Source organism: Bos indicus, chromosome 27 (assembly GCF_029378745.1).
Source record: "Bos indicus isolate NIAB-ARS_2022 breed Sahiwal x Tharparkar chromosome 27, NIAB-ARS_B.indTharparkar_mat_pri_1.0, whole genome shotgun sequence".
NCBI classification, from domain to species: domain Eukaryota; kingdom Metazoa; phylum Chordata; class Mammalia; order Artiodactyla; family Bovidae; genus Bos; species Bos indicus.
This window is the reverse complement of record NC_091786.1, coordinates 25110685-25137676: the sequence shown is the minus strand read 5'-3', so window position 1 is coordinate 25137676 and position 26992 is coordinate 25110685. Positions and strand designations below refer to the sequence as shown.

Genomic DNA, 26992 nt, shown 5'->3' with positions numbered 1-26992 from the left:
CACTTGGCAAAAAGAAAAATAGATTAGCAGCTGGACTTGAAAACAAAAGAGGAAGGCAATTTAATATATTTCTTTGCTTTCCTCGGATTTCTCCCTTGCAAATTTCAGCTCTTGTGAGCAAATCTGGAAGTTGGTGAGAGAGGACTCCAGCTTTGCTGTGGCATGAATTTGAATTCTACAGTGAGGTGGTTATGTGGAAAAATTGCCTAGGGAGTGTGATTGGACATTCCAGCATCCACACCTTGCTGGTGACTTACTGTTTCCAAATATTAATACTTTGCCCTGGCATGGTCCCTCTGTAACCATTTGAAGGAAATTCTTTAAAATGTCCAGTAATACTTCATGGTATACTGTATGGTGCTATTTGTGTTAACAAAAATCTTAACATATATCCCTTTCGCCCCAAGAATTTACTGTTTAAGCTGAAGATACCTAGATGTCCTTGTTTTACTATAATCTGTATGTCTAAGGGCATCACATACACTGTGCTTTCTGTTATCCTCTAATTATTCTTTATTATAGTGACTCTATAATTCCTCAGAGACAGGAATTCATTATTTTAAGTTAAAAACCTACAGCACTCTGTGGAGAATTCTTATACCAAGAAAAATGCCTACTTTCCTCCTATGCATCAGGGTTGGAAGACCTCTATAAAATTCATTTGATTATAATGTATAAACCATCAAAATAAAGTAGCATCACAATTACTATTAGGAAGTGAATGAAAAGAAGCAGTGCTAATGAAATTGTTTCAGGAAAGTTACAGTGGGAAATCCAATTCTGAAAATAAGTATTTCTAGATTAGGAGAATTTCACTTTCTCAACTATATACATTTTTGTTCTCAGAATTAGTTAAGAATGAACTTTTCAACATTTGGTGGTCACTCACTATGTAAAATCAGTTTTTAACAATAAAAACATAAGATATGGTAGAAAGTATTATTCGACTTTATTAACCTCACTCACAATGTTGAATACAAATGCAAAATTAAGTAGTGACCTTGAAAGTCTAATTCAAAGCATGGTTTCTTAGATTTAAGAAATAGGGCAGATATGTCACAAGAGGGAGAGGAACCAAAAAACCAAATCCAAGACCTCAATGATTTATCTATATATTATAAACTTCAAGCTGTAGCCCTTATATTCCTTTAAATGAGATTTTCTTTTGACTTTCCATTGACCTCATCAGTAACTGAATTTTTAACCAGATCTTATAACCTATCACGAGACTTCCAGTTATAAATTAAAGAAAAAACAAAAAACAAAACACAGACAGATATGTTTACTAAGTTCTTTATGAAATTTACCACTCACAGCTCATGTTCACAAATAAGCTTCAAAAATCAAAAGGACTGTGATATTCTTAAAACCCAAAGGCTAGTAGATAAAGGCCCACCTTTCGGATCTCTTCTGCTTTTGAAGAAATGATCTGATCTAATGATGTTACTGTAGAAATACACCACATATTTTAACATCAGTAAGATATGACATTCAAGGGGAGAGCCAATAAACCTTTGCATTTTAAACCCAAAGGAACACGTTGGACACCTTAAATTATAAAATTCAATTCTAAGCAGGAACTGTTACTGTGTAACAAATACTGCTCATATCAAAAGTGCTGGTGACAAGGAATTCAATATGCCCTCCCACGGAATCTGTTCACATATGTATGCATATACCTATTATTGTAATAAGATTTTAAATGTTTAAGGTGCTTAAATTTTGCACTGCAGGACTAATTCAATAGGTATTCATCTGCTACCTCTTTGTAGCAGCTCCAGTTACAGTGAGTGATCCACAGGCAAAAGGGCAAAAATGCTGTTATTTTCTGGAATGTGGCATTTGTGGCGCTGGAGTGCCCTCTATTGGTAGTGAAGAGGACACACTCATTAGCTGCCCCGCATGCATCTTCTCGTTAACCCGGAGTTCACATCCATCCTGCAGCATTCGAACTGCTATTCGTGCAATGTTCTTAGAGTCATCAAGACCACTGTGGGGCCGCCCGTCGTAATCCATTCCGAGTTTTTCAAGCATTATTGTCAGCTTAGTTTGGCTTCGAGGAACCTGAAACACGAACAGCTCAGTGAATAATTCTTTAGTATTTTGTAAGTCTCAATGAAGTGGAAAATAAGAGGCCGAAAATTAACAGTAATAGGCAAAATAGTAAAAATTTAGGCAAAGGGCAAATACTCCTAGATCAAATGAAGCAAATAAAATTCTCAGACTTAGAAAAAAAATGATCTTAGAGTTTTAAATAAAAATATACATAAACAGATGGAGTCCATAAAACAAAAAGTTTGCAGCTTGGTAACTTAATTATTTATGAAAGGAAATACATTGTTCTGAACAGCTAAGTTGAAGCCCTACTGTTTTAACACAAACTGTTTTGCATGGTATTTTTCTGTAATGTATTATTTTAATTGACTGACAGTATTTATAATTTTTATATATCAAATGATACTATCACCACAGGGAAAAGGCAGCCCACAGAATGGAAGAAAATATTTACAAATCACATATATGAAAAGGGATTAACATCTAGAATGTATAAAGAATTCTTAAAATGCAACAACAAAAAAAGCAAACAATCTGATTGAAAGTTGTGAACACTCTCCACAGTCATTAGAAATGTAAACACTGAATAATGATTATAAAGCTAATGTGACTGGGTTAGAAAGATGCAGGGAGGGGAAGGATAGGCAGGAATGGTCGCTTTTTAATGGAGCTAAATCTTCGCTGTCCACTGCATGAACTCAACAGATAACTCAGACTGAAAACTCAAGAAATAGCATAAATATATAATTTAGAAATAGGAAGGTTAATATGAGAAGAAATAGCTTAAAAAACTGCAAGTGTTTGGGAGAAATGGAACCAGTACTGGTAAGGGCCATGGGGGAAGACTGCTATTTAAGACCTGCAGTATTATTTAGTATTTTAAAAAATTCATACTGCACACACATATTAATTTTGCTAAAATTAAAAATCAGTATGAAGTGTTTGTTCCAGAAGCAAGCCATATATTTCAGTTTCAAATCTCTGTTACTAAAGATCATCAGTGGACATGGGCGTGTGCAGAATTTGGGAGATAATGAAGGAAAGGGAAGCTCAGACCATGGGGTCACAAAGTCACAAAGACTTAGCAACTGAACAACAACAATACGTATACATTTACCCTGTTTGAGTAACAGGTTGAGTGAGGAAGATAGCTTATTTTTCTAAACTCACATGAACATAACTATTTAGAATCTGATTAATAATTATATGATCTTTTTCTGTGAAAAGTCCCTAGTAAATTACAACTTTATGTACATGCAAAATATAATAAATTTATCAAGAGCAATATAATCAATATAGTAATCTTACCTTGTAAAAGTTTCCATATGACTTTCGAATATTGATCCACTTTTTGGCAAAAGGTGGATATTTGAGCCTGCTTAGCTGGCACTGAATGTTCAAGAACTTACTCATATCCCATGAACTTAAGTCGAAAGAGGAAAGAAAACTGAATTAAATACACGCCATACCATTCTTTAAAATGAGGATCTTAAGTCATTCTATTCGTTTTTATTTATACATCGTCCTTCTTATATTTTACACATAACATCAAGCTCAGAAAACTAACTTCTCTTTTCTCCACAATAACTCAAAAATAAACTTCCCCTCTATCCTCTTGAGCATTTTTTCACAACTCTAAAGAATTACCCAGCTTCCTTTTAATGCCAGGTTTATCACATTAGGAAGGTCTTTGAGGGTATGCTTTGAAATAAAACAAAAACTACAAACAAATGAACAAAATACTTGAGAGAAACACAGATGATGTCAAGTAGTTAGAACACAATTTGTTCTGCCACAGTACATGCTTCTTCAACACAAACCAAGAATCCTGACTGTATCATGTGGAAACTGTGCTGCTTCATACAGTTTTTCCTCAGCCAAAGGAGTCAGAATTGAACCAGTTGAAATCATACTCTTCAGTAAGAAAGAAAAAAGAAAACTTCTCAACTCAGCTGCTGTAATGGCAAGTGGAGTACTTTCAAGAAAATTCAAGACAAGTGCCTGCCCCCACGATCCTCTGGCTTCTGTGTACTTGTAACATCCTCTGAGGTGACTTCCATAGACCCCAGGCTGCTTGCCTGTACTGTCCAAATTATCTCTGGAGGTATATCAATTACTGTTTTTTTTAGTCCTCTGGTTACAAAATTGCATAGATTTTGAACAATTTGTCCCAGAATGCAAGGTTTTATAGAACTGCACATACCATGTTATAACAGAGATACCTGTGTAATTAAGCAGGGACACTACTCATTTATCCCAAAAATCAGTTAATAGATTTCTAAATAGGCTCATCAATGTTTTCACAAATTTCCATTTCTAATCCCTGTTTTAATCGCTCTGATGTCCATACTTGACTGTTCCTGTGACTAATGCTTAGGAAGCATAGTTTCAAGCTCAGCACTACAGTAAGCAATATGGAAGATTCTCACGTTGCAAAACCTCTTGCTCTGAAAGGATTGTTAATTTCCTTGCAAACATAAATCTTACACACATAAAGTTTAGATATCAGAATATTTAGTCAGATGCCAACATGAACGGTACCTATTGCAGAGGCTGTAAGACTTCAACAGAAACATCAACATGAGTTATAATGTCTGGAGTAAAACACAAGGTGGGCTTTGAGTAATGAAGTAAATAGTGAAGGAAGGGAACCTTCCAGCAGAGAGGAAAGTTGCATGCATACACAGAGGAAGGATAAACCCCTGTGATTCATGTGTCAGCCTGACTGGAGTGAAAAAGAGAAACAGCAGGAGGATTAGGCTACACAGGTAGGGTGGGATTAGATGAGAGCCTTGAAAGCCAGACTGAAGAGTTTGGACTTTTTTGAGCAAGAAGTGTTGTGATAAAAACAATAAAACCATTTAGATTTTGCATATTAATATTTAATCTTCTTCTAGTCCTGGATCAGACTGTTATTTCTTTCGCTCCTTTCTTTGACCCCTCAGTTCAGTTCAGTCACTCAATCGTGTCTGACTCTTTGCGACCCCATGAATTGCAGCACGCCAGGCCTCCCTGTCCATCACCAACTCCTGGAGTTCACCCAAACTCATGTCCATCGAGTCGGTGATGCCATCCAGCCATCTCATCCTCTGTCGTCCCCTTCTCCTACTGCCTGCAATCCCTCCCAGCATCAGGGTCTTTTCCAATGAGTCAACTCTTCGCATGACGTGGCCAAAGTACTGGAGTTTCAGCTTCAGTATCATTCCTTCCAAAGAACACCCAGGACTGATCTCCTTTAGGATGGACTGGTTGGATCTCCTTGCAGTCCAAGGGACTCTCAAGAGTCTTCAACACCACAGTTCAAAAGCATCAGTTCTTTGGTGCTCAGCTTTCTTCACAGTCCAACTCTCACATACATGACCACTGGTCTCACATACATGACCACTGGAAAAACCATAGCCTTGACTAGATGGACCTTTGTTGGCAAAGTAATGTCTCTGATTTTGAATATGCTATCTAGGTTGGTCATAACTTTCCTTCCAAGGAGTAAGTGTCTTTTAATTTCATGGCTGCAGTCACCATCTGTAGTGATTTTGGAGCCCAGAAAAATAAAGTCTGACACTGTTTCCACTGTTTCCCCATCTATTTCCCATGAACTGATGAGACCGGATGCCATGATCTTAGTTTTCTGAATGTTGAGCTAAACCAACTTTTTCACTCTGCTCTTTCACTTTCATCAAGAGGCTTTTTAGTTCCTCTTCACTTTCTGCCATAAGGGTGGTATCATCTGCATATCTGAGGTTATTGATATTTCTCCCAGCAATCTTGATTCCAGCTTGTGCTTCTTCCAGCCCAGCGTTTCTCATGATGTACTCTGCATATAAGTTAAACAAGCAGGGTGACAATATACAGCCTTGATGTACTCCTTTTCCTATTTGGGACCAATCTGTTCCATGTCCAGTTGTAACTGTTGCTTCCTGACCTGCATATAGGTTTCTCAAGAGGCAGGTCAGGTGGTCTGGTATTCCCATCTCTTTCAGAATTTTCCAGAGTTTATTGTGATCCACAGAGTCAAATGCTTTGACCCCAAGGACTTAAAAATTTAACTAAGGATAAGGATATGAAAGGAAAACTACTGTCTGCTGTGGGGGCTCCTTCAGGAAATATTTTCTGTGGTTATTCTAAAAGTTAGATGAATAAGGACATCTTTAATCTTAAAAAGCAGATTAAGATAAATTTCCTAAATACTTACCCATCTGTTAATATGGAATATTTATACTTTGTCCCTAATTCCTTCAATTTCATCCAGTCAATGACTTTTTTCAGTACCTGAGGGAAGGTATCAGCTTTGTCTACTTGATCCTGAGGATATGAAAGTAAAACACACAAAAATCACGGTAGTTACATGCAGTCCTCCAAAATACTCAGCACACAAACACTGGAGGGACATGAAAGAACAGGACACAGTCTTATCTATGATGTTTTGAACTCTATGGTTTCTTAGGCTAAGATTCACCCAAAATTCCAATTTTAAGACAATTAAAAATTGTTTATAGCCAAATATTAGGAACTGCTTTCAACTGAAGTATATAATCGTCCCCAAATGAAGATTTAAGATCATCACAGGCATTCTCTTTTTTTCAGGCCTCAACCTAGTGGCTTCCCGATTCTCAAGAGGGGAGAAAAGGGGAATCTCTTCTTAGCTGAAAGCCCTGGCCCTCTACAGTGTCTCCACACCTCAAAGCTCACATCTTTCCAAAACATACTACATCCATCTTCCTAAGATGTAAATCATCCATCACATCACTTTCATACTTAAAATCCTCTAAACACTCCCCAAGGCTTTCCAGACAAAAAGACACATAAGACCCTTCATGATATAGCTCATCTCTATTACTTCAGCTTTATTTGTGACCATTTTCTCATCAGCCCATAAGACACCTGAACCATCCTGAAGCACTTAAAAGTGCTGCCCTTCACACCTGAAATGCCCAGTCATTCTTTTACATCTGTTTACCCATCGTTACTCTGTCCAAGCTCACCAACTTGAGTTTTGCCCAGGACAGTCCTCCGTTCCCTTTGTCAGAGAAAGGTCTTTCTACAGGGGCCCATGACACCCTGAGGAAACACTGACTATCAGTCTTCCTAACCATACTGTGACCACTGTTTCTTTGTGTCAGTTCCCCCAACCTACAATTGCTAAGCGAGCTGAGGAGAGACTATCCTGACTATTTCTGTATCTCTTGTAGCTCGGCAGATATTATAGCACACCCTCAAATATTTGCTGAACGAATGAATAAAGCAACTAAGTAAATGGACAAAGGGCCTGCCATATTAGAATACAACCAAAAATCAGAGACCTAAAAAAAATTACATTATATATAAAACCAGGTTGTAAACAGATATATTTTAAAACTTCATCCCCAAGTGCAGCATGGTAACTTAACTCTTTCTTCACTAATGCTCCAAACAAATGAAATGCTTAGATTCATCATTACAACACTTTAAAAGGAATGGCTGAAAAAAAATCTTATCAGGTATAAAATGTGCTTTCCTGTTTTCTAAGTATTACAAAGCAAAAGATCTTTACCAAGAAAGGAAAGTCTCACATTTAATTGTTTACAACAATAATTTTATGAAATAAATCCCTAATTTCAAAACTTCCTTCAAACTCTAGAAAAAGGAACACAGAATGATAACCTGAGTAATTCCAGTTAGATTGATGCAGAAGTCAGAAAGTTGGGTGTTAATCTCTGGTCTCACATACTGCTGAAACGTATCTTCCTATAAGGGAAGGACAGCAAATTGAAGTATTTCTATGACTTAAGATACATGACATAATATATGACAACATCAGCCACACTAGGTTGTAACCTTACAGGTGGTTAAGGCAGAGACTACAGTTTTAACAATTTAAGGATAATGCCCTATTCCCAAATTACTCTGATTTTTTAATTAAAAAATTATGTTTCACACTTTACAAACGTTTAAGACAGAACAAGTATCTGAAGTCTTCAAACCAAAGTTTAACCAGAGGAGCAAAACACTGATGATTTTGCTTATAATATTTTGGAAATGTAAAGCCTATTAATGCAACCTCTAGTTGAAGATATTAAGAGCTTTTTAAATAACAGAAAGTATGCTGAAGAAATGCCAGTTTGCAGTTACAATAAATTAGTTCAGATTCCTGCTCTCATTCACTCCTAATTAGATCTTATTTTTATATTAAGATTTCATTAAACTGAATTCTGAGTAATCAAAATTTAACTATATGACATGAAGCAGTTTAAAGCGTAGTAACAGCACTGATTATTTTAGCAATGTTTAACCTCTTGAAGAAGCTTTCACGTTTGCATTCTTATTTTGTGCTCACAACAACTCTGTGAACTCAGTAAGGACAGAACTGTTATCATCAGGCTCAGATCTAAGTGCTTCTTCCTTTAGCCCAATGCTGCTTCCCTAAACCAGATCACACTAAGATACTTGTTCAAATTAAAGACAATTGGCAGCAATTATTAACACTAGGTAGCTATGAAGGAAAAGACAAAGAATATTCCTTATAATAGAAGATTAAAAATTTAAGAAAAAATAAGTGTTTACAAAATTCTTTTTACACACCTGTTTATTAAGCAGATGAATTATCAATAGTTAATAATTGTAAAAGAGTGAAAGAACAGCAAAGAACATCTGAACGTCTAAAGTTAAGAGATGTCCTTTACTTATCAGACATATTTCAAAAGAAAAAATTCTACCTCTTGGATTTCTTAGATAAATGAAGTCTATCCTTTTAAGTATCAGGATTTTATTTCATGATTTTATATGAAAATCTTAAAAAAAAAATCCAGTATCTCTTACCATTACAAGCTGGTATTATTTAACATTTGTAACAGAATGATGCCAGAGAACTAACTATGCATTCATTGACCAAATACTGAGTAATTACTTAAATAAATTACATAGTAAGTTAAAAGGTGATGAAGGTTCTTAAAAAATAAGAGTAGAAACGAAGGATCAGAAACACTGGTGTCTGGGGGTGTTCAGACTGAACAGAGAACCAGTTAGACTTTATTTAGAAGGCAAGAGTTAAGGAAGGCCTGGAAGGAAGGAAAGCCTGGAAGGATGGGTGGGAGGAAGGAAATGAGCAGCAAGATCTCTGGAGGAAAGGAATTTGAGCTAAAGCTCTGGGAGGTGAGGGGGTGGAGCATGCCTGGCATTTCTGAGAAGCAGCAAGCAGGTCAACACGCTGTAATCAGAGGTAACTAGAGGCCAGATTGTAAAAGGAATATCACTTTTATTCTGAGTTAAATGGGGACCCATAAAAGAGTTGTGAGCAAAGGAATGAAATTATATGACTTACATTTTATAAGGCGCACTCTGGTCACTAAAGGGGCTTCCCTCATAGCTCAGCTGGTAAAGAATACGCCTGCAATGCAGGAGACCCGGGTTTGATCCCTGGGTTGGGAAGACCCCCTGGAGAAGGGAAGAGCTACCCACTCCAGTATTCTGGCCTAGAGAATTCCAAGGACTGTATAGTCCATGGGGTTGCAAAGAGTCAGATACGACTGAGCAACTTTCACTGGTCACTAAATTGAGAATTGGCGGTAGGGAACAAGGACACAAGGGAAGCCCAAGAATACTGGAGTGGGTAGCCTATCCCTTCTGCAGCAGATCTTCCTGACCCAGGATTGAATCGGGGTCTCCTGCATTGCAGGCAGACTCTTTACGAACTGAGCTATCAAGGAAAGCCCTTAGACAGAAGCAGAGACTGGTTAAATGGTGAACAAATGCAGTAAACCCAGACAAGAAATCAATGGGGCTCAAACTACAGTCATAGCAATGCAGTTAAATGGCTGGTTCTGGAAACACTCTGAAAGCAGAACAAACAAGAGTCGCTGATAGCCTAGATGTGTGATGCAAAAGAATAGGAGTCAAAGATGATGCCAACGTTTCGTGACTGAGCAAGCAGAAAGACTGAGTTCCCAGCCCTCAAGCCCAGAAAGGCTGAAGATAAAACAAGTTGACAGTAAATTCAGTCTGGGACACGTTAGGATGGCTGTTTAGATGTCCAAGTAGAGATGTTAAGTGACAGCCTGGATTTTGGATAGAGGATGAGGTTGGAGATATATATTCAGAAGATACCAGTTTCTATGGAATTTCTAAAAGCTATGGAACTAGATGATAGGTGAGTTCATTAAGGGAGAAGTATTTACAGAGAACAGGACCTGGGATTGAACCTATGGCATCCAATACTAGGAAGTTGGAAGAAGAGGAAACAGCATAGGAAATTGTGAAAGGGAACCCAGTGAGGCTGGCAAAAATGTAGGACAATGAGGGGTACTGGCAGTCCCCTGAAGAAAGTGTTTCAAAGAGGGAGTGGTCAGTTCCACCAGGACTTAGGTAAAGGTCAAAGATGACACTGAGGAGTGATTTTAGTGGAGTGATGGGATGGAATACATAAGTTACATCTATAAGTGGTGGGGATTTAAGACAATGGGAGGAAACAGAGACAAACGTGTATATAACTTTTATAAAGAAATCTGCTATAGAGGAACAAAGACACAGGGTAGTTGTCAGGGAAGTGGCATCAAGCTAAGGCTTTTTATGGTGTGAAAAATGACGAGTTTGTATGTGATGGGATTGCAGCCATGAAATTAAAACACACTTGCTCCTTGGAAGAAAAGCTATGACAAACCTAGACAGCATATTAAAAACCAGAGGTATCACTTTGCCAACAAAGGTCCTTACAGTCAAAGCTATAGTTTTTCCAGTAGTGATGTACAGATGTGAGAGTTGGACCATAAAGAAGGCAGAGCACTGAAGAATCTATGCTTTTGAACTGTGGTGCTAGACAAGACTCCTGAGAGTCCCCTGGACTGCAAGGAGATCAAACCAGTCAATTCTAAAGGAAATCAATACTGAATATTCATTGGAAGAACTGATGCTGAAGCTGAAGCTCCAATACTCCAATACTTGACCACCTGATGCAAAGACAAACTAATTGGAAAAGACCCTGATGCTGGGAAAGATTGAAGGTGGGAGGAGAAGGGGATGACAGAGGATGAGATGGTTGGATGGCATCACTGAGTCTGAGCAAACTCCGGGAGATAGTGAAGGACAGGGAGCCTGGTGTGCTTCAGCCCACGGGGTCTCAGAGTTGGACACGACTGAGCGACTGAACAACAACGTGATGGGAACAACACAGTAGAAAGCAATGAATCATTCATGTCTAAATGTGGGAGGAGAGTAGCAAGCGCCTCATCCATCACTGAGAAAGTAAGACCTAGTGAATTATGCAAGATGATTTTTCATAACTGTTAAAATTTTTTCTTTTAATTATACCAGAATACTGGAGTAGGTAGCCATTCCCTTCTCCAGGGACTGAACCTGTAGAATTGATCCCTTCCCAACCTAGGGATTGAACCCAGGTCTCCTGCACTGCAGGCAGATTCTTTACCAGCTAAACCACTAGGGAAGCCCAAAAATACTAAAGTGGGTAGCCTCTCCCTTCTCCAGGGGATCTTCCCAACCCAGGAATCAAGCCAGGGTCTCCTGCATTACAGGTGGATTCTTTACCAGCTCAGCTACCAGGGAAGCCTTCTTTTAATTTATTGACCTTTAATCTGCTTTGGACAAGGAATTATTTAAATGGGCTGATTAAGACTATAACTAAAGAGGCTTCAAACGGCACAAAGGAAAAAATGCTGTGTATTTTAATGCACAAAGCCTCTTTACATTTATTCCCAGTGTGTGGCAACTGGGGATACCATAAAAGTGGTACCTCTGTACAGATAAGCAGTTACAATCCTTGGTCAGATTTTACAAGGCAAATGGCATTTATTTGGAGGGATCCTGTTGAACTCCTGAGCTAACAATGCATGTATGTCACATGGCTTAAAAGCCAAGGTTACAAGAGTTATTTCACCCATAAACTTTTCATCAGAAAGCTAACTGGTTTTAAGTTGAAAGGTAATTTCTGTACCTTAGCATTTTTATAGATCAGAGTATACAGTAGTCTACTGCAGTAGTTCTCAACCTGACTACATACCAACTGAGCTTTAAAGAAAAAAAAAAAAAAAGCTGATGCTAGGGGCCCCACCATAGAACAACTAATCTTTGGGACAAGGGCCAGGCATCAGCGGGTTTTGTGTTTTTTTAAGCTACTGGAAAAGGAGAGCAGCAGACTCTGAAATTATTATAGCTCATCTATTAAGAATGAATCAAGAGCAAACACCCCCTCTTTAGAATTCTAACTAAAACAGCAAATGGAATCCTCCACCTTACTAGTCAACCCCAGAACAGCTGCTGGTAAAACAAAAATTAAAATATAACAATTCACTTACTATTTCTAAGGTATGAGTATTCAGTAAAACAACAGGAAATTCAATTATTTCATGTATGAACTCAGGTGGGTTTCCCTCTTCACAAGTGGCTTCAAAGTCAATAATACAAATGTAATCGTAGTAACTGTCAGCACAATTGCTCTCTTTCAACATCAGCTTCTGCTTCTTGTAATAGTTTTTCAGTCTCTTCTTTAGTACATCCTTTACACCTCTATTGAAAATAAGAATAAAATGAACTCTTAAGTAATTTTACAGACAAGAATGTGAACTCCTACTTGCTGGCACTGGTTGAACACTGATAGTCACAGCCTAACTTAGCAAATGTTAGCCAAAATGAAGGTAAAGAAAGCAGGAATCAGAGCTAAGTCAGCAACCAACCAACTAAAACAGAACATCTAATACGGCATCAATATTTTCCTTCACATGTAATTTTTCATTTTTCTTGTACAGTATACAAACTATATATTGGTCTTTCACACCAGAAGCTTTGCTGGCATATACCACCTACCTAGCCCTATTGCCTTATATAATAAGATAACATACAGGATACAAAAACTGAAATTAATACTGAATTATTCTACTGACCAAACACAAATTTCAGAGAATAAAAATTCAGGCAAATTAAATTTATTATGCTTTTTCCTTGCTTTGACTTTTTTAAGTTAGATAACTTAAAAAAAAAAAAAAATCCATGTGACCTTAAAGGTATTATGAGCCTAGTATGTAAAGTTGAATGCCCCTTAGCTATTTAACTAGGCAAATTCATTTAGGAGACATCCTAAAATAAACCATGTCCAGGAGAACACTGCCACAGTCACCAGATTCTTAACTCGAATAAGATTTCTAATTTACCATGGGTAAAATATGATTTAGGAGATTCAGTTTTACAGTTTTGTTTTTTTTTTTTTGGCCATGCTGCGTGGCATGCAGGATAAAAGTTCCCCAACTAGAAACTGAACCTGCAGTGGAAGCTTAGAGTCTTAACCACTGGACTGCCAGGGAAGTCCCTACAGTTATTTTTAAAATATATGTTCTACAAACAGAAGGTGGGACAAGATTGTTCTAAACAGATAACTATGGTGGGTAAAGGCAGTCACACTGGTTCATCAAATAGTATGTGTTTCTTCAAAAAATCTAAAGTCCTTCATTGTTACTTGGTTGAGTCCTAGAGGGTCTAGCAAATAGAAAATGGTAGTAAAAATAAGAGGATCTAAAAACTGTAACTAATGGGAAGTGACAAGGAAGACATTTTGGTCACATCACCAATTAGTGACTGTTAGAAATCTTTTGTTTTCCTTTTGAAATTACCACTGAAGAGGAATCTTACCCATGAAAAATCCTGATAACTAATCAGCTGATAACTAATCATTACAGATGATTTTTGTCAGTGTTTTCAAGCTTTTCTAGGATGAACGTGTACTACTTTTGCAATTTTAAAGTTATTTTTAGTTACCTGGTTTCAAGCTTGAATTCTGAAAGTTTGGCTCTGAGCTCTTCCTTACTCATTCTGTTAATGCAACCATTCGTAATTGCAATTTCTTTGTAAACTGGGTCACTGAAATCATTTGCACTGGAGGTAATCAACGTAGATGTTTTTGTTTCTTGGCCATCAAGTCTACACCGTTGCTTTTTCTACAAAAAAATAAAGTGTGGGTATATACAGAGTTTACAGTTAGTATAAGCATCTTAAAGATTAAGGCCTCTTTGTGCTATATGTTCAATAAAAGGGCATAGGAAGAATAAAGATGTGTTTCTGGAACAATTTACCCTGCTGTCTTCTGAGTCGTGAGGCTTCTTACAGGAAAAGAAGCTAAGTAAAAATATCCCTGGTGCTGGGAGTCAGAACAACCTCAGGACAGAGCCCCCGGCTGATTATTTACTAGTTGCATAACCTTGGGTAATTATTTATTAGCCTCTGATCTTCAAGATATAATAATAAGTATCTCAAATGGTATTTAGTATTGGTAATGATAAACAGTAGGTGGGAGACATCGTTATAAGGATTAAATGAAATCAAGTATATCAGGTTCCCAATGCCACACACACCATGTGCTTAGTTGCTCAGTGGTATCTGACACTTTGCAACCCCATGAACTGTAGCCTACCAGGCTCCTCTGTCCATGGAATGTTCCAGGCAAGAATACTGGAGTGGGTTACCATTCCCTTCTCCAGGCGATCTTCTTGACCCAGGGATTGAACCCACAACTCCTGCACTGGCAGGCAGATTCTTTACCACTGGCATCACCATAATGGACAAATCCATACCTACCATGGCTATCAATAAACATTACCATCACAGACTGAAGGTTAGACCTTTTCACAAACAATATTCTAAAATTTACAAATGAACCAATTTTTAAATAAACTTTCACAACATTCAACACGTATAAATGAGTGTCTTCCTGAGAATTTTTAGCCTGACTTCGTTTCACAAAGTTAACAGAAACTGGCCAATATAAAAATAAAATGGCCAGAAATCTAATCCAAAACATGTTATTACCCAAAGCAAAGATGAAAACACATTGTTTCAAAACACACAATTTCCAAAAGTTAAACACACACACACACACACACACACACACTGAGAGAGAGAGAGAGAGATTATTCAGGAGAACTATAGTTACTACATTATAAATTGTTCTTCCTTTCTTAAATTAAAGTTGAGAAAGACATAATTCGACTCTAATCACACCACAGGTAACCCCCAAATTACTAAAATGTTAAGCTCCAAAGATTCATTTACAAGTTATTTTCCACATGCAATGTCATAAATATTAGGTATGTTCCAGAATTTTCAAAAATACTTTGGAGTTTACTAGCAATCTATACAAAACTTGTTAGTTATAGTTTACCATACTGTCCCCATGTGAACTTTAATTACACATTAAGGAAGGATAACCATGGAAAGGCCACAGTCTCCGAGTCAGAACCAATCCTGATGACTCAGGGACTATCTCTCACTCTTAGCTCTCCATTTACTGTAACACACGTTTAGCAGACAGTGCTAGAAATACTCCCATCTCCTCTGAGGAAGAGGTCAGGAATTCCAATGTATGAACTGTCTGTAAAGTGAAGAATAATTATATTGAAGTTACTTGATAATAAATGTTTTAGAAACCTTATTTCACAGATCTTTGACTTAAAGGTAAAGAAAATAATTTGCTTTCAATAATAAATTTACAATGCTGGGCTACTTTATCATTAGAATATAATCAGGATTCCTAATTCATCCTTTGTCTTTATACTTAGAGTGAATTTTAAACTCCATCTTCAATCAGGTTAAAATTTAGATTCTACACTGAACAACAGTTTGCCTACCAAAACAGATGTCTCAGTCAATTTAAGTGACTTTTCTCTTTGGTTAAGTCCTCTCTCCTACTCACATGCTTTATTTTTATCTAAACTGTAGTTACAAAAATTACCCACACGTAAGAGGCCTCTTCTAAATATGTTATAAATCATGATTTCAATAAAGAAAGTTCTGTCTCCTCCCCTGCGTCCAACTCTAGTCCTCCTCCTTCGGTGAAGTTCAGGACACGGTCAAGGTGCAGTTCTCACAAACTTCAGTCTACACAAACTTCCAAAGAAAGTCATTCAAGACAATCCACTAAGAAGCAGAAAATATTTAAAACCCTATATGTATTATGAATCTACAAAAACACAAGGTTAGTTTACCACGTAATACACGGATTGACAACGGCACCCTCCCCAATGTCTCAGTCCATCTGTCCAATGTCATGAAGTATCAGCCATACAATGAGGAAAGTAAGCACAGACTCCACTGTATAGGAAGGAATATTCAACTTCATGCTACTTTGACATTTTGCAATTTTCACATGTCCCAGTAAATGGTTACATAGGTTATATTATCTCAAATGAGAGTATCTTTACAATATGGAAGCAACCATGATCAAAAGAAACCTTTTCTGTGGCAAGAACATTTAGGAAATAGATGTTTTGGAAACATTTCCATTATTTTATTGCCCAAAAACCCCCTGCACATTACCTATTTTTTAAAAAAGCCTCCGAATCTACACATTAAAGAAATTAAAGGCAGAATTAAACTTGATTAAAATCCTTCCCAAAGAAGAGTTCTGATGAAATCTGAACCTACTTCATTAAAAACATAAAAATGTAATACCTATTCATTTATGAGAACACTTTTGTTGATATAATGAAAATTTACTTAGCTGAAATCCAAACTTGCTTACTTAAGCCTGAAAACAAAAGGACTGTATCATCATTTATTAAAAGCATCCAACAACAGGTTTTTAACAAATATGACAGTCACTAAAACCAACCAGGAACACAGATTCAGGCCTTGAGTCACTATAGCTCAAAGTTTGTTTTTTTTTTTAGCTCAAAGTTTTAAGATATTTAAATAAAGTAAAGTGTATTCAATCACGCTACTCTCATTAAACATAAACTTTAAAAAATTATTTTTGTACCAACTCACATGATGATGTTATTGACAGTATCTTAAACTGAAGAAGGATGGTGGAGTAGAAATGGTTCTTTAGAGAGAAGAGATATGGAGCCCTCTTTGAAAGTAGCATCATAAGGTGAACCAGATAACTGTTCCAAGACTCAGGGCAAAGAAAGCACACAAAAGACCTTTAACAAGAAAGACCACCCACCATAACACCAAGGATGGTGGCCACTGAGAGCAAAAGGGAAGAGGTACAGCTAACAATGGAGGAAGGAGCCAAGTCCTGGGGCCAGCAAACTGAAGATTCAGGATGGGAGAAACCCAGTCAGATTCATGTTACTAAAGATTATTCCAGCTGCTATGTGGAGAATTGGCTGTAGGTGGAAAGAGCAGAAGTCTGGACGCCTCCTCCAACTACCCACACTACGAGGCACTCAGCATTTGTATATTAATAGAAAATGACCAGTTTTGGTATTATTTACAGTCTGCAGCTAGTCAACAATAATTATACCTATCAAAGAAGACGATTAAAGACGTTTTAAGACCGTCTTTACAACTTTGTCACTGTAGGATCTACTACTGAGCTGTCAAAATCATTAACATCATTCATACATTATGTTTATACGAAGCAGGAGTAAAATGGTCCAAAAACCAGAGACGAAGTTCCAGCCAACAGGCACAGTTACCTTCTGCCAAGGCTGGGAGATGGCCTTAAAGGTCTTAAGGAGTGATACACTTAGAGCTGGGGTGAGATTTCTAAAAACATAAACTACCAATTACAGACTAGGGCTACCCGGAATGACGACAGCAACCGTGTAACCGATTGTTAACTCAGCAAGTTTAGAGCAGAATTCCCACCCAGAACGTCTAAAACCTCAGTTCGCACACTCAGTTCGTCTGGGCTGTTGACTTACTTCCAGACGGTACCTGGGACTAGAAAGGGCTCAATGACAACTATCCCCAGAGAACGGCTCCCGGAGTTGAGGCCAGGGAAGGCGGCCGGGGCTAGGGTCCCAGGGCGCACAGGCTGCGGTTCCCGCGGGAAACCCTCTTAATTCAGGGGCACGCGGGCGGATTCTCACCTCAGGATTCGGACGCTGGGCTTCGTCCCCGCACTCCGACCCGGGAGACGCGCGCCGCGCGGGAGCCACGGCCTCGTCGCCAGGCTGGAGGGTCTGCTCATCCTCCATGTCGCGTGTCACGTCAGAAGGGAGCTGCTGGAGCCTCCACTCGCTCAGTCTCACCCGGCCAACCTCGAAAGCCTCGACTTTCTCGGTTGAAAAATTACCGGGCTCGCGTTCCCGCGGCGGCGTCCACACAAACTCGAGCGGGGACCTCCCACTTCCGGGAACGTGAAGCGTCCAGACGCCGCGCAGGCGCAGTGAGCCGGCGCACGGAACGCGAGGGCTTCCGTTGACGGGGGCTGGAGAAGCGAGGAGGGAGGGGCAAAAAGAAAGATGGGAGGAGCCAAGCGGGAGGGAGGCGCGCGCGCGGGAGAAACAGAACGCTGCCGGCGCGGAGTGGAGGCTACGCCAGGTTCCGGACTCTGGTGCCTGGAGGAGACCACCAAAGGAAATGATCCATCACCATCTCCTGAGAAGTAAGCGAGGATTGCCCTTGAGAGAGGTGAATTTTAACCACAGAGAATAATCTTTATAAAGCAATCTGCGTTTTCCGTAAGGCATTTAAGACGCCCACTACTGGACAAGAAGAAATAGGTCTGAAACTATTAAGAAACTGAGCAAAGTATGTGAAAATAACTGTTTTCAGACATCGGACGGCAGGCAGTTCCAGTCCTTTTACATGAAAGAAGAGAAACAAATGAGATGAGCCAGGGATGAGCCGGGTTGACCCTGGCTCTCTGTCCAGAGGCAGTTTCCAGTTTGCAAGTACAAGGGGAACTTAAGCAGAGCCTAGGGTCTCCCTGAGAAGACAGGTCTTACCAAATGAAGTAGACGGGGATTGGATTTTGGGGAGACCAAATTGGTTGGAATTTATAAGGCCGAGTTCATGGAGAAAAAGCTTCAGAAATCTGCATCTTTAACTGAATAAAAATCAGTGAATATGTTCTGTGACTATTCCACAAGGCCAGGAAAGATCATGGGGAAGCAGTAAGCCAAACAATTTTCACAACTCACAGGACAAGGAATCATTTGAGTTCCCTGGAGCTAGAGTGGGGAGACTGTTGAATACAGTTGTTGAATGGAATATGCAATAGAGACCCCCGAAGTGTCATGCCTTAGTAGTGACTAGCCCTAGACTCTGGGGTCTAAAGGAAAAGCTATTTAGACCCTTCAAAAGCTTAAAGAGAAAAATCTTAAAAGTAGCTGGTGAAAAAAGGCACATTATGCACAGAGAAATAATAGTAAGTTTTCATAGACTTCTCATTAGAAACTGTGCAAGCCAAAAGAAAATGAAATGACAACTTAAAAATGCAAAACAAATATGTCAGCTTGGAATTCTATACTCCACAGGATGAAACAAAGACTTTTTCAGACAAACAAGTCCAGGAAGGCCGCATCCTGAAGCAGCACCATCCCAGCTGACCTGCAGACAATGGGAAAAGAATTAAATGCTTATTGTAAGCCAATGGGGTGGTTTGTTATTCTGCATTATTATAAAAATAATTAATGAGTATAGGATCACTTCTAGGCACATGGCAGTGGGTGAGGACATATAATTCCCTAACGGCAAAAGGGACACAATTGGAAATCTACCACTGATTTTTTACTTTTGGAATCACCTGCTTCTTTCTAAGTGGACTGTATTTTTTCTCTTGTAACTGCAGACTCACCTTTGTGTTTATAAACAAAGGTTTATAGACTTAAAAATCACAAAGATTTCTAAGGCACAACTCTGATCATTTCTTTTTCCTAGGGTTTATTTGTTTTCTTTTCAGATAATGATTGTGAGTCTTGACATGCAACTATAGAAAATTAATAAGAATTGCTGATTGCATCTCTCTCCAAGAAAAAATGATCCAGTAAACACTTACCAGGATTCATATTATGTGAACATTAGTAAGTGCTAACTACAAATTGTCTGCTTGAACTTTTTGATTTGATTATTGTATCTCAGTTGTTAAGATTCACTATAAGGATTGATTGATATTTATCAATAAATTTATCAATCAATAAATCAATTGATCATTTATCTACACTTCAGATGATGAGCTATACCTTAGTACTGTTGCCAGTATCTATGGGAACGCTAAGATACAATAACCATTCATTCATTCAACAAAGATGTATGGAGCACCTTCTACCTGCCAGGAATGAGCACTGAACAAAATGACAAAAATTCTGCATGAGTTTATGTTCAGGAAGTGGAATAAAGACAACAAACAAAAGAAATAAGCAAAACATTTACATATGGAGGAAAATTAAGCAGGTAAGAGGAAGGTGGGGATGATTCTGTGGGAAAGGGTCTTGCAATTGTAAATAGAATGGTTATGGGAGGTCTCTTTGATGATGTGCTACTTGGGCAAAGGCCTGAAGGAGGGAAGGAGCCAACTTTGAGGCTCTCTGAGGGAAGAGAATTGCAGGCAGTGCAAACAACAAATGAAAAGGCCCAGAGCTGACAAAGTGCCTGGAATGTTCAAGAAATACCACCATATCTCACGCTTTCCTTTCACTGTATGGTATCAGCATGCAGGAGACCCATGTTTTGTAAATGGTGATTTTGCTGTTACTCTCCAGGTACACCTAGGGAAAAGTCCCAATGATTCCAGTGCCTTCCACCTAAGAAAATGACTTCCCCAAGTTGGACAGCTCAAGGAGGAGAGCCTCCCTAAATGTTTCAGGTATGGCCCAAGCCTAAAAGGGGTTTTAGAATCAGTTATTCTCTTACTAACCCCAGTGAAAAACATACCTGCTTTCATTTAGCGTTAAAGTCCCGGGATGAAACCACTGTCTATGATAGATCTGTATGTTGAATACCAGGTTTTGTAAATTGTTCTAGACTGAACTAAATATGTGATCTTTGGCAGAGTAGAATGCCATTTGTTTCTGAGTGGTTTACCCATGGCTGCCTGGTGCCAATATATGTTTAGTTCTATATGTTTGGGTTTGTATCTGAGCTCTGTCCTGTTAGTCCGTGGTGTCTGTTCTTACACCCTTCCCACACTATTTTTATTGCTTGACTCTGCAATATGTATTAATATCTGATAAAACAAATTCTCCCTCTTTTTCAAGACTAGCTTGACTCTTTTATGTTTTTGGTCTTTCATGTACATTTGAGGATAAATTCATTGGTACTTAAAATCCAATAAAGCTTCTCATTAAAATTGAATTCACTAGATTAACCTGAAGAGAACTGACATAATAAATCTTTCTGTTGAAACATATGACTGTTTATTCAGACCATGTTGTATGCTTTAAAATTTTTATAGTTTTCTCCATAGAAGTCTTGTCTGTTCTTGGTTAATTTCCTAGCCACATTATGGCTTTTGTTATTGTTATGAATGGTATATTATCTTACATTATACTTATTTAGGTTGGTTATTTGTGGTAAGAAAAAATACTATTGATTTTTATAATGCCTAAACTCCCTTATGAATTTTAATATTTTTTTATTCTGTTGATTTTTTCCTAAGATGGCTGGTCGTATTTTTATAAATGTTTTAGCTTTATTTTTCCTACTTTTATACACCTTTATCTTTTTCTTTTCTTACTGCATTTTCCAGAAGTCTTGGTAATTTGTTAATAGTAATGATACTGATGCTGAACTCATGGGAATCGCATATAGAATCTCTCTGTTTAATGTAACAATTTCTGCAGGTTCCAAGGTCTTTTCCTTTATTACTTTAAAATATTACTTTATTTTTTTCTTGAATCTAGTATTGTTTCAAAAGTCTGATACCAATGTGATTCCTGATCTTTTTAGGTATCTGTTCCCTTTTCCTGAGAATTCTACATCATTTATTTTTGTTGATGATATTCTTAAATTTCACTAATAATGGATCTAGTTAGGGATCTCTTTTTAAAATCTGTTTGAATTTTTTTTTATTTCTTTCAATCTGGGATCCTTCATTTTTCTTTCATTTAGGAAAATTTACCTTCTTTATCTCTTTAAATATATCTTTTCCAACCCCCCCCCCCCCATTTTGAATCCATAAAATCTAGATACTGGCATTATGCTTCTACCTTCAATACCCTCCATATCACATATCATTCCTTTTATGTTTTCCATATCTTTATTTTTTCCTGTAGCTGCCTGGGAAAGTTCCTCAATCTGATTTTACAGTTTCTAACTCACTTTTTAGCTGTATCCTCTGTGCCATTTTACCTATTTGTTGCATTTTCCCTCTAATTATTTTATTTAGTCAAAGGATAACCCAGGGACCTTTAGTTAATTTGCTTCAGCCATTTAGTCACATGAGGAAGGCAGTCATTACACTATTGTTAAGAAACAAAGGCAAAAACAGGATTTAAAACACAAAAGAGAACAGAAAAAGGCCACAGTCTGGAAACAGGGATCGGTGTGTACATATTTGTGGTATAGTGGTTAACCAGCAACTTGAACAAGCCCACAGGTATCAAAGAAAATTATTTCAGTAGTTTGTGGATTTTTGGAAAATGGTGAGTGTTTAACAAGGAAGCCTCATATTTCCACTTTTTCATGATTTCTTAGTTCAGATTGCTAATATCTTCGTTTATCTTCTGAAGCATCTTTGACATTCTTGGCTCATCTGTTCTAATGATTCTGATTCATTTGGTATGTGTGATTCAACTTGTCTGCATTTTATGGTCTCTTTGCTCCTCCACAAGTGCCGGGTTATTTTGAGCTCATGTGAGCTCTTGTGCCCATAGGAATGTCTGGTAATGTAAAGGCGGGAGGAGGCATGTGTGTGACCCTCCAGACGAATTTAAGAAGGAATCCAGGGAGCCCGCATCACCACGGAATTTGTTTTAATCACCCTAGTTTGTTGTCACTCCATTCAATAAAGACAACTCTGTTCAGAGTTATACCATTAATCTCTAAGGAAGAAGTAGCTTTGAGAGACCCACTCCCCAGTCCATTATCCATCAGCCCTGGGGTTTGGAGGGGGAGGGGAAAAAGAAATTAGTGTCAGAAGTTAGCTGGTCAGCCTGTTGTTTTCATCAACCTGTCTCCCCAGCCAAGTGTGCTGATGCTTCTATTCTGATACATCCTGGGCAGACTGGGGATGTTGCTGTTCCTTTCTGCTTTCCTTCAGGCCTTCTCAAGGCTGCTTCTGGTTGCCCACCACCCCCTGGCAGAGCCCTGTCCCTTGCAGATAAACATGTCTACCTCCCACACCGTTTCAAAACTGCCTTCAGGCTCCCAAGGAGTTTCTTGTTCTGTTGTTGTTTTTAATATTCATTTCTCAACTCCTTGTGTTTTCTTAATTCTAGAATTTTTCCAGAGTTCTTGGGAGAAAGGGGTTAATCAGTTATGAAGCGACATTATTCTTTCTGCAATATTGATATATGTGTTATATTAGTTTACTAGGGCTGTCATAACAAATTACCCACAGACTGGATATTTAAGATTTTGATATTTTATTCATCATACATTCTTTGCATTAATTTTGATCTATATAGAGATTGCACTAAAATAGTGTTTATCTTAATTACTGAGGACTTCTTTTTGGTGCTTCCCTAAATTTTGTGCCCAAGTTGAGTGCCTTATTGCTTTACTCTAGTCCCAGCCCTGCTCCATCTCCCCATGCTTCCTTCCCTCTTTCATTTTCTGCTGACGGTCACCATATGCTCTGAATTCTACACTTCTCACCTTTTCAGGAACCTTGAATTTTGTGCTCTCCATTCTGTCTTCTGTACTTTCAATCTTTTCCTTGCACAGGGACCTTTCCCTTTTGTATTTAAATGTGCTGTGCTTAGTCGTGGACTGTTGCCCACCAGGATCCTCTGTGCAGTTTTTCCAGGCAAGAATACAGGAGTGGGTTACCATGCCCTCCTTGAGGACATCTTCCCAACCCAGGAATCAAACCCAGGCCTCCCGGATTGCAGGTGGATTCTTTACCGTCTGAGCCACCGGGGAAGCCCAAGAATACTGGAGTGGGTAGCTTATCCCTTCTCCAGAGGATCTTCCCAACCCAGGAATCGAACCAGGGTCTCTTGCATTGTAGGCAGAGTTTTACCAGCTGAGCTGCCTGGAAAGCCCGTATTTAAATGAACTCAACTAAAAAGTTTCCAACTTAAAAAGCCAAAGCAAACCAAACATCTTCAACCTCAGTACCCCTGCAGTTGCTGCTTGCTCACTCGTGCGTGCTCTCTCTCTCTCTTGCCCTTTGGAGCTAAACTTCTAGAAAGTACTGTCTCTTTTCCTACACCATCTGCTCCGGATGTAGGCTAACCCTAATTTGGATTCCATCCCCACAGCCCAAGGCCTTTCCTTCTCCATTGAGGTCATCAACTATCTGCATATGGTAGAGCCCTGTGGGCTCCTATCAGAGCTCATTCTACATGACCCTGAAAAAACAGCAGCCAGCGTTGTTGGTCATAATTTATTTACTGAAACAGTTTCTTTCTTTGGTCTCCTTGACAACGAACTTGTCTGGTTTCCCTCCTATCTCTCTGGCCATTCCTTCTCAGTCTTCCTGGTTAGTCCCCACTCACATTCAATCATTGAATGCGGGAATTCTTTCAGGGCAGGATTTTAGACTTTCTTATCTTCTTATTTTCTCAGTTTAGACTTTGATAGGTGCTCCTATCCATTCCTCTAGTTTTGTTTACCATCTGCTTGCCAATGACTCGTCCTAAACATTTTTCATCCAGGATGTTAATTCTTAGCACCAGAGACGCATGACCAATTGCCTACTCACGAACACCTCCAAGTCCACATATCCAAAAGTGAACTCCTCTTTCCCCTAAAACCTACTGTCATTTCTTTTCTCAGTAATGGTTCTAAAAACCCCATAGTTGGTTTTACTTTTGATTTTTAATCTTCTTCACCTTCCTTAATCAAGAGGCTACAAAGTTAGAATGATGTGGATTGTGCTGACCTCTGCAGGTTTAGCAGGAAATACCTTCTGTCTCCTTCCAGACTTCTTTCTGTACTTCGACACCCCATGCTTGTTCTTATCTGAAAGTTTTTCCAGCCTGGTTTCTCTCGTTCTTTATATATATATATATATATATATATATATACACACACACATACATATCAGATCAGATCAGATCAGTCGCTCAGTCGTGTCCGTCTCTTTGCGACCCCATGAATCACAGCACGCCAGGCCTCCCTGTCCATCACCAATATATCTATGTATTTATTTATTTATTTGGCTGCACCATGTCTTAGTTGTGGCACACAGGATCTTTAGTTACAGCCTGTGAATATTTTTTAGTTGAGGCATGTGGGATCTAGTTCCCTGATCAGGTATCGAATGCTGGCCCCCTGCATTAGGAGGATAGAGTCCCACCCACTGGACCACCAGAGAAATCCCCCTCACATTCTTTAGATCAGAGATTAAACTTTTCTCCAGAATGTTTCCCTCAAATCTCCAAATTTGGTTAGATTTTACACTTAATGAGATCTGCTTCCTTCTTGGGCATGGCTTTTTTTTTTTTTCCCAATAAAGATTTGACTGTGTAAGAAAAGACCTTGAAGAGCAGTGGCTTAGATGACATAGAGGTTTATCTGGGAGGTTAAAGCTTGGCCTGTAACACAAAGATGTCTGGGGCCTGGGGTCCTTCTATCTTGTCCCCCCACCATTCTAGTATCCCTTCCTTAGCCCCGTGTTCCAGACAGCTCAGCACTCTGAGTGCCTTCCAGCCAGCAGAAAGAGGAAAAAATTGGAAGGAAGAATGTGCTTTTAAGGTCACACCCAGAAGCCATACACATTATTCATGCTTCTATCCCATCTGGAACTTAGTTGGTACTTAATCACATAACCACACACTCATTGCAGAAGAGGCTGAGCAGAATGTTCTTTTTGGTTCTGTGAACAGTTACCTATGAACAGTTGAAAGTCCCTTGTAGAGAGAGGGGAAATCGAATATCTGGACAACTAACAGTCTCTGCCACAGTCATGGTAAAACACACATATCCATGCACACCCTCTGTCTGCACAGAAGGCACACTCATCCATCCCTTCCCAAGTGGAGACCACCCCAATCCTGTTCAGCTGGTGCCTCCAGCTCTGTGTCTAGGCTCTGTAAGGGAGGCTCAGATGGGGCTCCTCTTGGTCCAGCCACTTATAAACCAAATGACAAGTTATCTGCTCTGATCATACCCAGTATGAAGTAGTAAGAGCAGGATAACTGGAATAAGAATGCTGATTTGGGGGGAAAAAAGGAGGAGGAAGAAATGGAAAATGCAGGCTGTCACTAGTTCACAGAAATGACCAATTGTGCTGAGCAGGAACTAGAAAGACTCAGCTCAGAATGTTGAACTCCTGTGGCCCGGCACTGCTTCTGCTTTCAGAGGGATGGGGAAGGATAGGGGTGTATCTCTCATCTTTATCTTCTGTGGTTTTCATCTGATAATACACATTTCTCTTATATTTGCTTGGCATGAACTTCTTTGCTATGTAAAACATTTGAAAGTTTAAATAATTTTATTCAGGTTAGATACATATGTATGCGTGCCATATATAAATGCATATATATAAATACACATGTGATTTGTGAGTTAAATAATGCTTTTTTCTGGTAGTTTCTCTTCTTGTGTGGTGTTATGCAATTGCTTAAAACATTTCTGAGAACTGTACAAATCATGTCCTATCTCATTTTGAACCCAAACAGGGGCGTCTGCTCTGCCTCCTGCATTTCCATGTGTAGCCTTGTTGACAAGCACAGACCAGCATGATGACCCCGTGATGAAGGAGGTGTGTGCAAATTTTGATCCTCTCCTTAAATATATCATCCAAGAAAGTTTACCTTGTACATTTTATATGTCTATGTTTAAATAAACATGATTAAACCTACATATTAAAGATTTTAGGTTGATTTTTAATTTGAGCAGAAACAGCTCAGTTCAGGGTTTTGGTATATAAAATAAAACATTTTCTGTTGTAAAGAACATCAGATATTTACTTACCGTTTGAATTATAAATAATTCATTTGAAGGCTATTGTAATTCAACTCAGTCAGACTGAGAAATAAGGAAAGCAAAGTAAACATTACAAATAGGTTGTATTTTTAAAACATATAATTTGTATTGGAACTTTCGTATAGCTTCCTAATGTAATTATATTATAAAAGAAACTCATTGAATGATTTTGAAAATTGTAGCTTTCTTTGATTAT

At 38.6% G+C, this 26992-nt stretch overlaps 1 protein-coding gene and 1 long non-coding RNA gene across 7 annotated transcripts; one reads left to right on the top strand and one right to left on the bottom strand.

Moving 5' to 3' along the window:
• Positions 1 to 1277: 1277 nt before the first annotated feature.
• Positions 1278 to 18126, bottom strand: ERI1 (exoribonuclease 1). 3 transcript variants are annotated; one of them, XM_019953592.2, is made up of 7 exons: positions 17847 to 18125; positions 13789 to 13967; positions 12336 to 12546; positions 7696 to 7779; positions 6248 to 6357; positions 3364 to 3478; positions 1278 to 2064 (listed from the first exon to the last, which is right to left on the bottom strand). In XM_019953592.2, exons 1-7 carry the CDS (start codon positions 17952 to 17954, stop codon positions 1822 to 1824), a joined length of 1050 nt encoding a protein of 349 aa, XP_019809151.2. In that variant the 5' UTR covers positions 17955 to 18125; the 3' UTR covers positions 1278 to 1821. The 3 variants fall into 3 exon arrangements, with proteins under 3 accessions (XP_019809151.2, XP_070637418.1, XP_070637417.1); XM_070781317.1 differs by lacking the exon at positions 17847 to 18125 and adding an exon at positions 17451 to 17569; XM_070781316.1 differs by lacking the exon at positions 7696 to 7779 and having other exon boundaries at positions 17847 to 18126.
• Positions 18127 to 18238: 112 nt separating this feature from the next.
• LOC109553583 (uncharacterized) lies at positions 18239 to 26671 on the top strand. 4 transcript variants are annotated; one of them, XR_002180076.2, is made up of 6 exons: positions 18239 to 18364; positions 19239 to 19345; positions 19664 to 19784; positions 20010 to 20154; positions 20463 to 20566; positions 26490 to 26671. It is a non-coding gene; the product is annotated as an uncharacterized lncRNA (long non-coding RNA). The 4 variants fall into 4 exon arrangements; XR_002180074.2 differs by having other exon boundaries at positions 19930 to 20154; XR_002180073.2 differs by having other exon boundaries at positions 19664 to 20154.
• The last annotated feature ends 321 nt before the right edge of the window (positions 26672 to 26992 follow it).

Excerpts from the sequence above, each read along its gene's own strand:
- ERI1 (XM_019953592.2), bottom strand. The coding sequence starts at position 17,954 with ATGGAGGATGAGCAGACCCTCCAGCCTGGCGACGAGGCCGTGGCTCCC. Across the intron at positions 13,968-17,846 it reads CCCAGCGTCCGAATCCTGAG|AAAAAGCAACGGTGTAGACT; the intron begins GTGAGAATCCGC and ends ATTTTTTTGTAG. Across the intron at positions 7,780-12,335 it reads ATACTCATACCTTAGAAATA|GAAGATACGTTTCAGCAGTA; the intron begins GTAAGTGAATTG and ends CTTCCCTTATAG.